General features: G+C 37.7%; 1 protein-coding gene across 1 annotated transcript; it reads left to right on the plus strand.

The window, feature by feature from the left end:
- Positions 1-1,020: 1,020 nt before the first annotated feature.
- On the plus strand, positions 1,021-16,880 carry LOC129258538 (uncharacterized). Its single transcript, XM_064098882.1, has 7 exons — positions 1,021-1,551; positions 6,702-6,994; positions 7,586-7,641; positions 8,560-9,136; positions 11,679-11,806; positions 13,213-13,766; positions 14,110-16,880. The coding sequence occupies exons 1-7, from the start codon at positions 1,177-1,179 to the stop codon at positions 15,568-15,570; spliced, it is 3,444 nt and encodes a 1,147-aa protein (XP_063954952.1). The 5' UTR covers positions 1,021-1,176; the 3' UTR covers positions 15,571-16,880.
- Positions 16,881-17,070: the final 190 nt, after the last annotated feature.

A 17,070-nucleotide genomic window follows, 5' to 3' on the forward strand; every position in this document is an offset into this window, starting at 1 on the left:
AAACAAAAAGTAGCTGAAGAAGGAGAATGGACTGATCAACCTCATGAACAACGCGTCACACTTTATATCAGTTCTCGAGGAAACCTGTTCTTAGTGAAGTCTGTGCTAGACTAGTCAGCCTCTTGAAAGAGTAAAACAAGAAGGTTTTGATGAGACGCAATGGACATTTCGGAGCAACAAATTTTATTACCATCTCCTGTTTATTAAGGGAATCCATGTCATGATATAGGTCGTACTGCTATGATAGCAAACCTCAATGATTTACTATGAGGCTGTTCTCACTCAGTTCCTTAAACTAGTTTAGTGGAAACTAGTTTAGTGGAAACTAGTTTAACGCTAAGTGAGAACGGTCGAAGCGCTCTTGGAAGCGCTCTTCCAAACCAGTTTGGAAGACCACCTCGCGATGTAGTTTTCAAGATCGCTTCGCATCGGAAAAGTGGTTTTAGCGTAAGTGAGGACACAACCGTTCTTCGGGAAGCGATCTTCGCACATTTTGAGCGCGCTACTCCACACGACAGGTGTAGAATGCCTATGCTGCGGTTTCGAATTTCGCGCGAAACGTGTCTCTCCACTGAGAGCGTTTCCATAGCAACAAGAGCGCTATACGTGAAGTGATTTTGAAAACCACTTTCGTGTGATCAAGTGAGAACGCTAGCAAAGCAATCTTCCAAACTGGCTTTCTGAACCGGTTCCCAGTAAACTAGTTTTAGGAACGTAGTGAGAACAGCCTCTATAAGAGTCTGATACAATGACAACCTTGTCGCCAAACTTGAAAGTGATCCGTTTGCATCTCTCTCAGAATCCTCCCGTTCTCTCCGGCTTCAACACCATTTTCGCTTGCTCTCTCCCCCCTCTCTCTTCTACTATTCCACCTCCCCCTTCCCCCCCCCCACTCATTTCTGCCTCGCCTCTTCTTCCAATCATATCTGCCAACGTCGAGCTTTGTCCGCCCAGAAGATACGCTTGTGTCATTATTGTGTTATTTTCTCCAATGTCTCATGGTATGAATTATTCTACTGTGCCATCATAAAGGACTTAACTAATATTGATTGCATTGTTTTAAGAGTGCCATTTCACCCTTATCAGATGCTGTTAATATATAGCGCGATATGTATACATATTAATGAGATTACTTTGTGATATCGATATCAATTTGTATACAACTCGCCAGGCATTATGTCATTAACCTGTCGTCTGCCAGCTGATCCCCCGAGCGAAACTATAGACTCTCCGGATCGGACTGACGATCGCTTTCATCGGCCTTTGCCGACACCGCATCTTCGCGGTATGACGACACAGAAGCCCCTCCAGTACGTGGCCACCAGACCGAGATCATCGATCACGAAGCGGACGTCGTCGATGCTGACAAAGAGAAACGGGCCTCCATTGCAGGGTGTTATGGCGGTGGTTGGGCGATCGACGTTGTCGAAGGAGTTGATGACGAGTTACAAACACACTAAACGAGTCGGACCTTATCTCCTGGGCCCAACCATCGGCGAGGGAAGCTTCGCAAAAGTGAAAGAGGCGATGCATGTTCTTGTTGGCGAAAAGGTGGGCGATTCTTTTAAAATACTTTTTTTTCATTATTCAATGATTATTCCTTTTAGTAGGGGCTACAGCTAGTGCACTCGAAATTACAAGGATTTAGAATAAACCCTGATCGACTGTCGTTAGCGACCAATCAATATCTCTTTTGAGATTTAATATCCTAAAGAATTCGGGAAAGAGTTATCCGGAAATGATTTGAATGTAAATCTCTAAGATTTAAATGTTTATCCAGAGTTCGACTTGTCACCACGGACAATCAAGATTTATTCTAAAATTCCTATTTATTTAGAGTGTATACTTCTTATCACTTTTCTTTTAAACTTTGACATAAAAGTGAAATATGGTGATGTCAAATTATTTATCTGCAAGTAAACTTACTATGTTTGGTGTCTCATTCATTATTGTAATTGTGCAGTCTGTACATCTTATCTAATATATTATCAATATATTGTGATTTAATTATGTTTCAGCTTTTTCGTGCTATTTAGAATTTACATTAATTTGTATTAATAATAAATCATATCAATTATAATTAAATGTTGTGTTATTTATCCATTTGGAAATGATATTGAACTTCAAATGACATGAAAACGGGGATTGTGATTTCAAAACGAAGAATGTAATTAAACCATATCGACATTAATTAAAGCTTATATCTGAGTAATACGATTGATAGAGATCGTTTATAACATTGGAAGCGTTTGAAAAAACATGTACACAATCTGCAGAAAAACTGTTGTGAGGACTTTTTAAAACATAGCAACGTAAACCCGGATCCATTTATAATCACCAAACACCTATTAATTTGAATGTATTTTATTTCCTCAGTTTGCAAAAATGGTAAATACAGGTTCGTAATTATGAGGGAGGGCCAGGGGTCGCGGAATCAGGGAGGGGGCTTCAGCCCCTTTTTTCTAAAATCGTGTACAAAACGTAAAAATGACCATCTGACTGTGATTTTTCGCATGATCAGCCCCCCCCCCCACACTTTCGGCTCAGCCTCCCTCCTTTCAAACAATTTTGCAATATATGTATACTGTCGTTGAAGGACAAATTTCTGTGTTTTTAATTTGCATGGACCAATGAATGAAACTAAGGGAATGATGAGAGAGAGGGTATCCGTCAATGAGAGAGGGTTTCTTTCTCTTTAAACATGTTTGATGTGATTTTTCTCTCCATAAGTGAAGGAGCGCCAAGTTTGATCGGGCAATCCCATTTTTGCACCTTTTTGACTTGGAGACCTTGTTATATAATAACTTTATTAACTCGTTTATTTACATACACCGTGTCAATATTTCAAACACAGTGTGTTATAATGACACTTTTGCTTGCTTTAATGCAAATGATTTAAAGGACAAGTGCACCCCAACAAAACTTGATTTGAATAAAAAGAGCAAAATCCAACAAGCATTTACACTGAAAATTTCATCAAAATCGGATGTAAAATAAGAAAGTTATGACATTTTAAAGTTTCGTTTAATTTCACAAAACAGTTATATGCACATCCTGGTCGGTATGCGAATGAGGAGACTGATGACGTCATCCACTCACTATTTCTTTTGTATTTTATTATATGAAATATGAAATATTCTAATTTTCTCCTCATTGTCAAGTGAAACAGTGATTAATTCATCCCTGAACATGTGGAATTAGCATTGTTTAATACTATACATGTATGGTTCAGTCAAGTCGGTCCCTATGGTCAAATCTGTAAAAAAAGAAATATTGTATAATTCAAACAATAAAAAACAAAAGAAATAGTGAGTGATGGACATCATCGACTGACTCATTTGCGTGTCACGAAGTTGTGCATATCACTGTTTTGTGAAAAAATAAGCGAAACTTTAAAATGCCATATATAACTTTCTTATTTTACATCCGATTTTGATGACATTTTCAGCGTTATGCTAGTTTGATTTTTCTCTATTTATTCAAATCAACATTTTGCTAGGGTGGACTTGACCTTTAATTATCATACCTTATTATATTTGCCGTTGTTACCACTGGCGTATAGAAGATGGGAGGGGGGCTGGGGGCCACGGACCCCCGCTGTTTTTCACGACAAAAAAAAAAGAGAAAATGATTATATCAAAATAATATTTCGTTTTAAAAAATGTATTTTTAGCTCGTATCTTTTTACAAATTTTACCTGATACGCTTTATCAGGGGAGCGTTTGATAAACAAGTCAGATCTGACAACTTTCCTTGAATTTGATTGGCTGAGAAGCAGTGTTACTATGGTAACTGTCAGATAAAACTGGACTTGTCCGATAAAACGTCCGATAAGTCCTTTCATGAAACGCTCCCCTGGCCTCCTCAAAGTGTTTGGCTCAATAGTCACCGGTTGTTACAAAGGTGATCTGTGTTCAGCGAGCCTTATACAGTCCACTTCTTCCTTTATTCCGATATTTTAAGCTCTTTCTCCATAAGTTTTATTACTGTTGGTTTGAACATTAATGATGTATGTATCGTTTTCTGGTTATTGCGGATGAAATAAATGAACTTGAACTGTCTGAACCGCACTCTGGTGATGCAGCCGATATAAGTTTTTTTTTTAGCCAAACGTAAGAATTCAGAATTATGTATTAGCTTGAGCGTGATTGCTTGAAGGCAAATGTGGGCCAATATTTTGAGCACTTTAAATAATAACAGTATTTGAAGATAAATGATGTGTATTAATTATTTGATGATTAAAAAGTATATTCTTTCTATCTTGCAAACTACATGGGGGTGATTTTACAGGCCACCCCCCCCCCCTCTCCAAAAAGGGAAAGTGTTTGTGTGGGGGAGGGGTATAATCCCCATTCCTCACCCCCGGGATTTAAGCGCCTGGGACTGAACGAGGGTATCCCCCTTCTCAGCCCGTATACGGATGCAAGCTCCCAGAGGGAGCATGATTGGAGTCGAGCTACTAATCTTGACTTCTGACCTCCCCCATTCAATCATAGATCAGAAAAATTCGCCCTGAACTTGGGGAAAACCGCTGAAAATTTACCTATATTGTCAGAATATTAATATAAAACATTTTATAGGGCGCTTAGTCATGTTAATATCGCGCTTCCTAAATTCGCTGTTTTTGCACAGCGAGCTATGAATAAGTCGATATAAACATTCACATCTGTGAAAATTCCCGTTTAATGCTACGCCGACAAAGTCCATGTGGAAAATACTCACACTCTTTTGCGGGGCAGTTTTGTTTTGTCTTATTTTTCTGGACAGAGGGTCAATACAAAAATGATTAATAAACCTTACAGGTTAAATAAAGTCTTGTTCCCAATTTCCGCCAGACCTACGAAATATTCAGGGAAAAGAAATAAGAATATTAAAAATACCAACTATGGAGCCACGGTTGAGGTTTAGATTTACATTATTTATTTGACTCCAACCAAATTTCGATTCATCTTCACCATTTTCTTTGATTTCTTCGTTCTCACTATCATTAACTACTTTCATGCATTTACATATAAACCCATGCAGTCTTATACCAAAATATCGATACAAGAATCGAAAATGATAATTTCGTAGATAAAAATTTGATACTGTTTAAGGGAGCTACATCTTGATGACATATTTTGCTTTTTGTCTAAATTTAGCCTCATGTTTCTTTGACACCAACTAAATTTTGATTCATCTTCAGTGTATTTGTTATTACCAATATTTGGATTTACTCTATTGTTGCAGGCCAGCCTACGTCAAATTTTCTTTCTAATAATTTTGAAAGATCAATTCTTTGATAAGAATGTCATTATTCACGTTATACGTAAACGTTCAACATCACAAAGAGCGCATCTCTTGAAACAAAACTTTTATCAATACAGATCGTAGTGTATATATAGTATAGGCGTTCAATAGAGGGGCGATTGTTCACAGTAGAGTTAGAACAACACTGGCGAACTTTGGACAAAGGTGTCTAATTATGTAAAACAAGTCATTCGTAGCGGTCAGCTTGGTCTAAATGAGGACCGGAGTGACCACCATCGTCTTCGATTTCAAGATCTAATTTCCTGCATGGACTAAAATTATGCTAAGGGGAGTGAGAGAGATATCTACTGTATATAAGTGGTCGTCGGCCCAGTTTAAAACTTTAATTTAAGGGAATTCGTCCCTTTATAGTAAGCCCACGTGCCTATTAAAGAATAAAGATTCGATGCCGTGTCATCACTCTGTCATATTCGAGTAACAAATTATTATTTCCTTGGTTGAGCTTTGAACTTTGAATATTGTTGTGTGCCTATTGTTACCAATAAGATTGACCCATTGTATTTATACCTTTAACCGAATTAAGCCCTGTTGCCCCAAGGATCCCTTTGTCTCTGATATGGCATACCTTGTTTGCTCTTGTTGGGTTGTTATATTCATATGTTTTATTTCATAATTGCTATGGTTGATCTAGAATTAACAAATTTTATTTTAATACATGTCAACTCATTCCTCAGTATTTCATGAAGAGAATTCGAAATATTTATCAAACTGCGATAGCAATACAAAATGTCACATTAATATTATTGTTATGAATAATAATAATAATATCAATAGTAATAGATCGATAATAATAATATTCAGTTAATTAGAAATGCATGAAACCATAATTTATACCAAATAATAGTCACAACGTGTGTGGAAATATGAACTCTGTTAATTCAGATCTAAATGAACATTAACTTCTTTACAAAGATACATTTATAACACAGATTTGAATTTGACAAAGTTTGTGATTTATCTGATCATGGGAAAGATTGTTCAACAATTTGGGTGCCATTACATTGAGTAGTCCTAATGCATTACTTTTCTTCGATTAAAACATTCTTCTTTGTTAAAACATATTGGTAAAGAATATACGCCGCGGATCATTGTTGATCGGTTATAATGTTGACTCGGATCAAAATTATTTTTATACCATTATTTTGTCTGCTCAACCTAGAAACAAAAAGATCGTCATCATACTAAATATGTCGCCTTCTTTCTTTGTTCCTAAATGCTTACTATGAACCGGGAAAAACTCACGAGTACTGAGCAATATGAGATAAGTTTACGAGATGCATGACGATTATCTTGTTTTCATCCTCCACCAAATCGATCCATATTTTGTTTATCAAAAGCATCTTCATAATCATTGTTTGAGACAAAACTCTGTCAATATTTGGTTCCTATAGGTTGCCGTCAAGATAATAGATAAGAAAGCCGCGAGAGAGGACGCATATCTGCACAAGACACTCCGTAGAGAGGCGGGACTTCTCCAACTTCTTGGCCACGCCCACATCGTACGTCTTCTCGAAGTCATGGAAACGGATAATAACTTGTACTTGGTGCTGGAGCTCTGTGGGGGCGGTCCTCTCCTGGATAAGGTGTGTGAGAGGAGTGGTATTGAAGAGGGCGTGGCCAGGCGGTACATCAAGCAGGTGACTTCAGCTGTTTACCACATGCACCAAATGGGCGTGGTCCATAGGTATGATGATTTTCAATTTTTTAAATGATGAAATAAAGACAAAGCATGGTCCCGGTACATAAAACTTACTATTGTGGTAACCTTGCCCTCCAATGGTAACTACCATGGTAACACTGATCAGCAGCCAATCAAAATCAAGGATTCCTTACAAGTTACCATAATAGTAACAGTAATGCAATGGGGCCCTGGATATGCAAGTGTTTTTTTTTAACGTGAGTTAAACATAATAAATACTACACACTGCATTAACTCCATGCGAATATATACATGATATATAGCAAACGTTGTAATACATTCCTCTACAAGTTTGTTTTTAACGTCGAATCTAATCATAGAAGTATAATTCTGGAAGTTTCTAGCTGATGATGAGAATATTTGTTAGTCCGTATGTTCCCTCTCCACTGCTGGTAGAACAGCTTCCTTTAGTGGCTACCCTGGGTAAATAAAACATTATAATCATAGTTTATTAAAATAGACATTATAATGACCCACCCAGTAAGCAGTTCCTCACTTTTCCATATTCTTTTTTTAGTCAACTGACAGCAACTAAAAAAATAAAAATATTCACGTCTCTAATTTTATCAATTACAGAGATCTGAAAGTTGAGAACCTTCTCCTTGACGACAACGACAAAATCAGAATAATAGGTAAGTTCAATAACAGGTCAATAATAGATACAGTTCATATAGCTAAGATAGTCAGGTATGCATGAACCTATTTTGTGTTGCTAGGCAACATTAGATTAATGAATGATAAATATTCCATTGAATGCAAAGAAATGTTTTAAAGGAGTTAGAAATGTTATGCTTATTTCAATGCGTAAGGATTCGTATTGTTTAGTGGGTTTAAACATGATTTAAACAACTAATTGAGTCGATAGATATTTGTTCGTATAACTGTAGGGTGAACTTGTTGATAGTGGTAGAACTTGCATAATAACGTCACTGTTTATTTTTGATATTTTTATTCAAATCGAAGCTTTATCTAACTTCTTTTTAGGTATGTGATTTCAGGTGAATGAAAGAATTAAATGATATTTAGACTATGGACATGATGGAGGTAAAATGTTCTTTCTTAAAACTAAATTTGAATGGACACCTAATGACACATGGTGTGAGAAGTTATGCAGACATTTTTTTCACGGGGGGGGGGGCAAAATATTTTAGGGCATTTTTAGAAAGCGAGGGGCGAAGTGATCAAATATTTATGAAAAAAGAATCTCTTAAATACTTAACATGAATTCGTTATGAAAATGTACAATAAAGTAAAATTTGTTTAATTTCAGGTAATCCCCTATATAACTACGACCATGTGGAAGTAATGGAAAGAACATAATGAATGAGAAAATTATTTTGATGTCATTAATTTTGGAGATTGTGGATTATATACATCCTGTACTGTAAAGAAGGTCAAGGATTCGAATCCTACATCAGCACTGTTGTTTGGCAAGACAAAATGTAGATGGTTCTTTTTAGAGAGAGTACAAAATGCTTAATGTAATTTCTTTTGTTCCATCTTTCCATTTCTGACATTGTCTATCATTTTCCTTACTCTGTTTTATTTAGATTTTGGGCTGAGTAATTTCATCGGGAATCTAGAGAGGGAAACCGATATTCGGGATGCTAAAAAACGGGAGCGGGATTTCTCGAGCCGTAAACAGGCGGACGTACGCGCAAGCCGGAGACAGAGCCGAACTGTTGGAGGGAGAAATGCTTCCTCGGGTGATGAGGGTGGTAGACCCGGCGATACCAAGGGCGTGGCCAGGGCGCGGCTTCCATCGGATGACGGAACTAAACGACGAACAAGAGGATCGTCTCTTCGCGAGGAAAACGGTCAAGAAAGAGCGGGACTGCAGCGGGAAAATAGCAAGGAGCAACCTAACGTATCCAGATCCAACACCAAACAAAATGGCGGACGAAGTAATGGCGGGAATATTCAAAATGCAGGTCAACCCATGTATCCTCGGATGGCGAATGAAGAAAAGAGTTCGCCGGAGAAGAGGCGGGATGTTTTGAGGAATAGAAAGATGGATGTATTCGGGACTAGGGACTTTGCGGGAACGCTTTGCGGGAGTCCCGCCTATGCAGCTCCGGAGATAATTGCGAGGAAGCGATATGGACCCAAGGTGGACGTTTGGAGCATGTAAGGAAAATACTTGTTCTACTTTTTTAAATCAAAAATAATATAATGGCGAAAAGGATGATGCGGAAGATAGAGAGGGGGAGGAGAGGAGTGATGGAGGTAGGGAGAGGGGATGAAGATAGAGGGTGGGGAGGGAGAGGGAAGGAATAAAGGGAAAGAGAGAAAGAAAGAGAGAGGGGAGAGACGGGGGAGCTAAGATACAGTATATTATTTTGATTGAATAAAAAATTCTTACTTAATGCAACATTCCATACAAGTAAAAGAAAGATAAGAATGATCCGAAATTCAATATAGTTCTCTCATTCATCTCTTGTAATTATATCTGATATCATATTGCCTACATGAAAATGAAGAACGATTTACATTAATTTTTATTGGCATGGGCATTCAACTGATAATTTATTGCCAAATTCTTTTGAAATTATTCATTTTATTTGATTAATGAGAGTCATGATAATGATCATCCTTTTTCGCAATAATGATGATAAACTTTCACATAGATAGATCTTTTTATCAATAACTGATTATTGAAGATGAAATGACACTAAAACTCGGGATCAGAATGGGCAATATGTCAATATATAGTTTTTAAATTCCAAATTGCCAATTTTTCTTGTTTTATCAAACCATGTCGACAGTTGGTTCTATACCTGAAATATCTATTACAACTCAACGCGTTTTACGTATACCATATTCTAAACTGCATGCACAGGGCGAAAAATGGCCAATATGAAATCGATTTTTATCTCGCACCTCTAACAATGAAATAAACTGAAAATGGGTCAAGAATATTTATATAGGACGCAAACTCTCATAAAATTAGCAAACCTAATCACATAATGGTTCCATTAAAATATTTATCAATTTGCGGACAAAGATCAAAATTTGGTGCTCATTTATGGCCCCTGGCGACGTTAATCTGTCCACCTAATATGACATAATTACTGTAAATTATGACAACTGCGTTACCGAATTTCATCTTGAAAACCAATTACTTTATTAATGGACATCAAATGACCTCAGCGATGGTATTTTTATGTGTACATTAGATTAGAGAAATTTAGATACGGACTGACGTATTAAGATTTTCTACTTCTGGATTTAATATAGCAATTAATTTGTTGACTTTAGTATCCTTTATAACGCTATAGTCCGTATATCAACGATAATATTGGTGTTTTTGGAAGGATTAGGTAACTTTGTCCAAATTGAATTAAATATTATGTGTTTACGTCTGTGTCTGTATAATTATATTCAGAAGGATTAAAACACAGATAGAGATAAAGGGTAAAAGTTAAAAATTAATCAACCTTTTATCCTATTCAGCTAGTATACCAGCAAGCCCAATATAATTATCACGAAAGATTATTGTCCTTCACTGTTTTAAAAGACATCCCTATTATTTTGACGATGTTCGAACCCATGATTTTCGGGGCGGATGCTCCAGGGCATGGGTGCTCTACCAAAAATTGAGCGAACTATACAGTATTTACAAAATAATACAAAAATATATAATGAAGATATTATTCTTCACCATGGTAACTATCGAATCGGTTTAGACCTTTGGTTCTCAGTGCTGTCGTCTGACTCCATTTTGGGGAATTGAGTCACTTCTTAATCACAAGATTATTACTTTGAAATTATTATTTTTTGTTGAGATTTATTATCAAACGGAACATGGACAAAAGTATGTTGATAACATTGAAGGACTGTGTGAATATTTAAGGACTGTGTGTATGTTCCTTGGATTTTCAAGGTGCTTAGTTCCATATTGCGAGTATCGCAATAAAAATCAAAGTTGGCCCTGTGAAAAAAATATGCCAAAGTATTTATTGTTATTATTAGTAAATAGCACTAACTTTTATGGCATTTAGCAAAGATTGTTTCTGCGCATAAAAAATAGCCATCGTTGTTAAATTTAATGTTCGTGTTGAATCTAATGCATTATTACATACATAATAGATTTTGAATCGCTCTGATTCATCAAAAACTGAATTTGGTTTCGTTATGATTACTTAATCATGTTTCAATGTTATCAAATTAAATTTCGTGAGGTATTTTTCTTTTCTTTGACCAATTTCCGCGATTTATACTTTATCTGTCTCTATATTATTTTATCAGTCTCCTGTTTTCTAGCTTGTTACTGTTATCATGCCTCTTTTCAGATTTTCGATTTAATTCTTAACATTGTATAACTCTTTCCTTCCAAGCATGCACCTTCGGGGGGGTGGTATGCCATCCTTTATATATCCTTTATTGTAACCATTTACCCTTTTTTCTTCGTTTTCCATTTCTATCTATATCTATCTATCTATCATTCCATCTTCTATATTTTATCATATTCATTCTCTTTTCCATTTTCCCCATTTTTATTTCATTCTTCTACTCTCTCTTTTTCAAATTTTCCCCTTTTCCCTTTTGTTCTCTTTCATTTTTTATCGTCTGTATCCCCAATGTGACCTCATTTCAATCTACCCCCTCCCTCTTTATATAATCATGATAATATTTATTAAACTTGAATTTAATTTCTGTCTCACCGCAGTGGTGTCAATGCATACGCTATGCTGACTGGTACTCTTCCCTTCATAGTCGAGCCGTTTAATCTTAGGAAACTCTTGTCGAAGATTCAGAAAGCAGACATGGGACCACTGCCTTCTGGTCTGTCATCAGGTAAAATTTTTTTAGATTTTGACTAATCTTGAATAAATGTGAGGTGTTTGAAGTACAAAATTGAAAAATTATTAGAATCGACTGGAATATACTAACATTGAGGGGATAATAGCTTCTGTCTAAACTGAAAAATAATCATGAAAAGTTAGACAATTTCAGAAGTTCGGAGCAACCCGTCATGCCCGTACAGTACATTAATAATCTTACTATATAGTAACTGTAATCAGATACCCGTCTCTTTCAAGAAATATAACATTCATAATCGCGGCATAAAAAAGATGAACATGAGAAAAAGACAGTTTTCTGATGAATTGAATAACATTATAAGAAGTGGAAAGAGAATGAATGAGAGTGCCTTAAAGAAAGTTGGAGAGATAAAGAGACGGGGCAACCTCGGGACAGCGTCTTGGCTGAGAATTAGAAACACAATGTCCGCACTTTATAAACTATGTATGAATAACTTCCCGCTGAATTTATTTTAACTCAATTGTTTTGAAGATAGAGTTCACGATCTTGGTCAACTTCAAGATACCCACAGTGGTAATGTTTCAACATCATATAAACATCAACCGGCGAAGCAAGACCATTCGCTTAAAAGTGCTTCAATCCTTTCTTTATAAATTCAGGATCAAGTTTATCGTAGCCAGCTGCCTACGTAAACCTTCTCGCGTTGCAAGGTTTAGAAAACAGACATCACGTTTGTGGTGAAATTGGGACGAATTACACAAGCGAATATATGTCGACAGCCTTGTGCCCAGGTGTATCAATTCCCAATATAATAAACAGTGGGGGAAATGGCGAGAGATTATAAACTAGGTTTAAATTAATGAGGAAAACGAAAGGAGGGATGATTTGATCACATGGATATTGTTTATCAAACATATTTTGTGAAGCAGTTTGTAGTATCTTTTACAAATCAGCGTTTCCGGCGATTCTAGTCCTATATTGAGTTTTGTTCAGAAAGCTTAAGAGATAATTTTGTCGAAAAATATGCATTTTGAAAGCTGTGATTTTATCAGTGCACCTTGGATTCAACGAAAAGTGACGATATGTTTCGATCAAAAATGGAGCATTTGAAAAGAGATTTATCTCTCAGATTTCCATGATTGAAAGTGACGTTTAACATCTGATGAGGGCCATGTTGACTTCCCTTTCAATAAACATAGAAAGGAAATGTTCCCATTTTGGCGTGTTCGATTTGTGATTAAAATCATGCATTTATCTTTTAAAATTATCAAGAGAATAATATACGATGATAATAATTAACGCTACCGTTATTACGCTGTTGTTTATGTTTGTCAACAATAACAATCATTATTCGCTACTTATTGTTTAAGTTGTTCACTATCAAGCCTCTGAAGTTTACATGTTAAAGGATCTCCACCTCTCTCTCTCTTCCTTTTCAGACTGCAAGAGTTTTGTCCGTTATCTTCTCGAACCGGACCCGGAGAAGAGACCAACGGTTTATGACGTCTTGTGTCATCCCTGGTTGGCAGGTGTCTACGAGCCTCTCCGCTCTTTAAGCCCTACAGCATCAAACTACGCCCTCACCCCCACTCCTCCACCTACCCCGTGCTCTCCAGGACGAAGGCTCAGTCGCATGTTGCTCGATCACGACATCATCAGCTACATCCGGGAAACGCTTGGGATCAAGTCGGTGCACGTCAGCGAGTCGGTGCTTGCAGGGCGCGCCGACGAATACTCTGCGATTTACCATCTCCTGGCCAAGCAACGCCAGCGGGACGAGGTGCCTAAGATTGCCCAGAGACTGCAGGAGAACTGGGAAACCTTTCGAGTGTGTTCCCGTCAGGATGATGATGATGATGAGGATCTTGGTAACGAAGGTGATGGGGTGAACGAGGCTGGGGATACGATTAAGAATCGAGGAGGGTCTCCAAGACAAGGAAGGTTGACGAATGATTTTGATGACGACGAGAAAAAGAAGTCAGTGGCGGCAGAGGTAGCTAACGTAGACTAAAAACTTATCCTCATCAATGTTGTCCTATTTATGAATCTAAAAATAATCTGTATATCATGATGTGATATAGAACCATAAAATACGTAGTTAACATGGTTTAGAATGAGTATAAACATGGAAATCTTAATTAGTTATCGGTATCCATACATAATAAAATAAAAACTTAAAACAAGTGTTACCGATTATTGATGTATTTTCTCTTCCATCATGAACTTAAAATTATTATGATTAGGTTTTGTACGTTTCTTTTAATATGAGTGTAAAACAATAATAATTATGCCGCATTTCGGTTCTATTTTTTTTTCTTCTTATTTCTGATATTCAGACTGCTCTTCAGATGGCTGGCAAGAAGAATGGTAGTTTCCACTTCAAGATGACCATGGTGATAGAAGAGGAGGCTGAGAGAGCTGCACGATCACCAAATAATATCTCACCAAGCCCAAAAGGAACAGAGACTAGCGCCATCTATCGCGAGGTTCTTGGTGAGATGCCGGCGGAACAATCATCACCATCGTCACCCGCTAAGTCCATATCTTCTAAAGACGGACAACGCACAGCGACACCGTTCAGTCATCAACAGAGTGACAGACATGAGAATGTTAGTTCAGTTAACGACAGTCGGATCACAAGTGCAGCTAGTGGCAACCCGTGGCTCATTATGCTTGGGCGAGAAAGGACAACGAGTACAATTCGGTCTGGCATCAGTGGTCCTGATACGAACAGAAATGCGCACCAATCCGGTGTGACAACAGCGTGCTTTCGAGAAGAGCAAGTGAAGAAGAAACACGACAAGGTCAATCACATGATTAGGACTGGGAGAAATGTAGAGTCGTCTGCGAAACGCGGCAGTGTGAATGGACGGGTTTCTCTATCTACCGGTAGGGCACTCAAGTTAACTTTCCAGCAGTCAACCGATCCAACCGTGACGACATTTGTGAATCATTTCCGACACAACCAGCTCCCCGATCGACTTACGAGACGATCGAATCTCAAGAATTCTCTCATCGCGGACATGACTGTAGGAGGTCAAAATGGACATCTAATTACACCCAAGTCCGTCACATTTCGGAGGAACAAATATACTTTAGAGGCTGACACAAGACTGCGGGAAACTGTCATAAAAGCATCTGTTGCAAACACAACCGGCGTACAAGAACATACAATGCCGAGAGCAGGAAATACCAGTGGCCGTAGCGATAGAAAGCAGGAAGAAGCCATAAGGGTTTACCGTTCTACGCGTAAAACAGCAGTTCCTCGCGATTTCTTGGATAACCGTCGACAAAGGCGAATTCAGAACCCGGTCAAACGTAAACCTGTTGGTAGACCCCCGGTGACACTGTCCCGCAAACCTATCAGAGCCAACAAGGGGAGAATAAATCCAACCACTCTACAGAAACAAGAAAGATCCACTGTGACAACGATTGCGACGATGTCAGGACGACCAAGCACATCGAGCTTGCAGGATGAGCAGAATTGTATTGCAGAGGCGACAGTCAAGGGTAGTTGTAGTTGCTCGAGGGCGAAAGACATTCGAAACGCCGCCAGTTCGAAGAATGATGGCAACGACATGACAAAGTTACCGAGGAGGTTCTCAACTAGTGACGAAGGATACGACACCACTCACTCAATAGACGGCGACTCCATCAAGAGATTGCCCGATATAGCACCACCAATTCTGAGTCTTTCTCCAAGATGCTTGCCAGAAGCCGAAAAGGTGACTTTGTCGAAAACAATGAAAACTCTTAAACTTGGAAATACCGAGAGAACAAGTATTCAGATATCATAATCGTATGGATAAAACTGATCGAAATTGGACGATAATATCATGATAGAGATTGCTGTGGCGTTTTAGTATCAGTGGTATTTATCAAGTCATGTTTGGAGATGGATCGAAAGTATTATACGTAAACATTTTCCCCATATTTAGCTCCTGGAATTTCGTTTAAAGTGCTGAATAATAAAAGAATGAATGTAAATGCGGTGAAATAAATTGATATTTTTTTGTAAAGAGATAGCGAAAGGGTAAAGTTACCGAAATATTCTTCCAAACATTTCAATTTTGAATGCTTGTTTGTTTTTTGTTTTACATTATTCGCTCGGTTCGATATCTGATAAATTGAGATGGTAATCGTTTTTAACGATTGTTTGGAGTTCTGACAGGGCTGTTTTCTTTTAGATGACAAGGACACACTTCTTATTTTCATCTTCATTATATTCATTTTTCTTTTTCTTAATATTAACAATATTATCGTTATTATAATTATTAGCATCATCGTCGTCGTCACCGGTGTGCCATCTTCCATCTTCCATTAAAACCACCCACTTTATTTTCATACGTTTATTTTCCTTCACCCCAACTACCACTAGCACCATCATCCTCATCATCCTCATCATCATCATCACCGTCATCATCATCATCACCGTCACCATCACCATCATCCTCATCACCGTCATCATCATCATCACCATCATCCTCATCATCCTCCTCATCATCATCACCATCATCATCATCCTCATCACCGTCATCATCATCACCCTCATCATCATCTTCATCACCATCATCATCATCATGGCGTAGTTTCCTTCAGCAAGAAATTAATCCACATTGTGCTGCACTCAACCCAGGTGAGGTGAATGGGTACCTGGCAGGAATTTATTCCTTGAAATGCCGAGCGCTGGAAAGCTGCTTGAGCTACAGCCAGGGTAATAATATCCAAGTCATTTGGAAGCGCATAGAGACGTTATTCATAATGTGTTATGCGCTATACAAGAACTGACTATTATTATTATTGTCATCATCATCATCAATCATCACCATCCTCATCTACAACAACATAATAATAATCATTATTGTCATTATCATCGCTATCTTCATGATCATTATCATTAGCAGCAGCAACCGCCTGTATCGAGAGTAAGGCCCGTCTTTGCTGCCCATACGAGAAAATGTCTAGGTGTTACATTTCGGGTAACGAGCATAGAAATGTAAAGCATTGCGTACCTCTTGATTTTGACATATCGCATCATGATTTGCTTTGTAAATTTTGTAACTTATGATTAGAAATGAAATAAATTCGAATATTGACCGATCAATCGAGAAATTCGCTGTCATGATCTGTATGTTGTTAAATCAGCTACATTCTCTTTAAATAGTGATAATACGCCATCACTGGCTATCCACCTTAACGTATTGTATTGTGTTTCCAAAAACTAGGTTATTTTGACACACAAAACAAAAATTTGGGGACCTCGCAACCATGTTAAATATATCGGCATGCAAGTCGCC

The sequence above is a fragment of the Lytechinus pictus genome, chromosome 4 (assembly GCF_037042905.1).
Source record: "Lytechinus pictus isolate F3 Inbred chromosome 4, Lp3.0, whole genome shotgun sequence".
Lineage (NCBI taxonomy): Eukaryota > Metazoa > Echinodermata > Echinoidea > Temnopleuroida > Toxopneustidae > Lytechinus > Lytechinus pictus.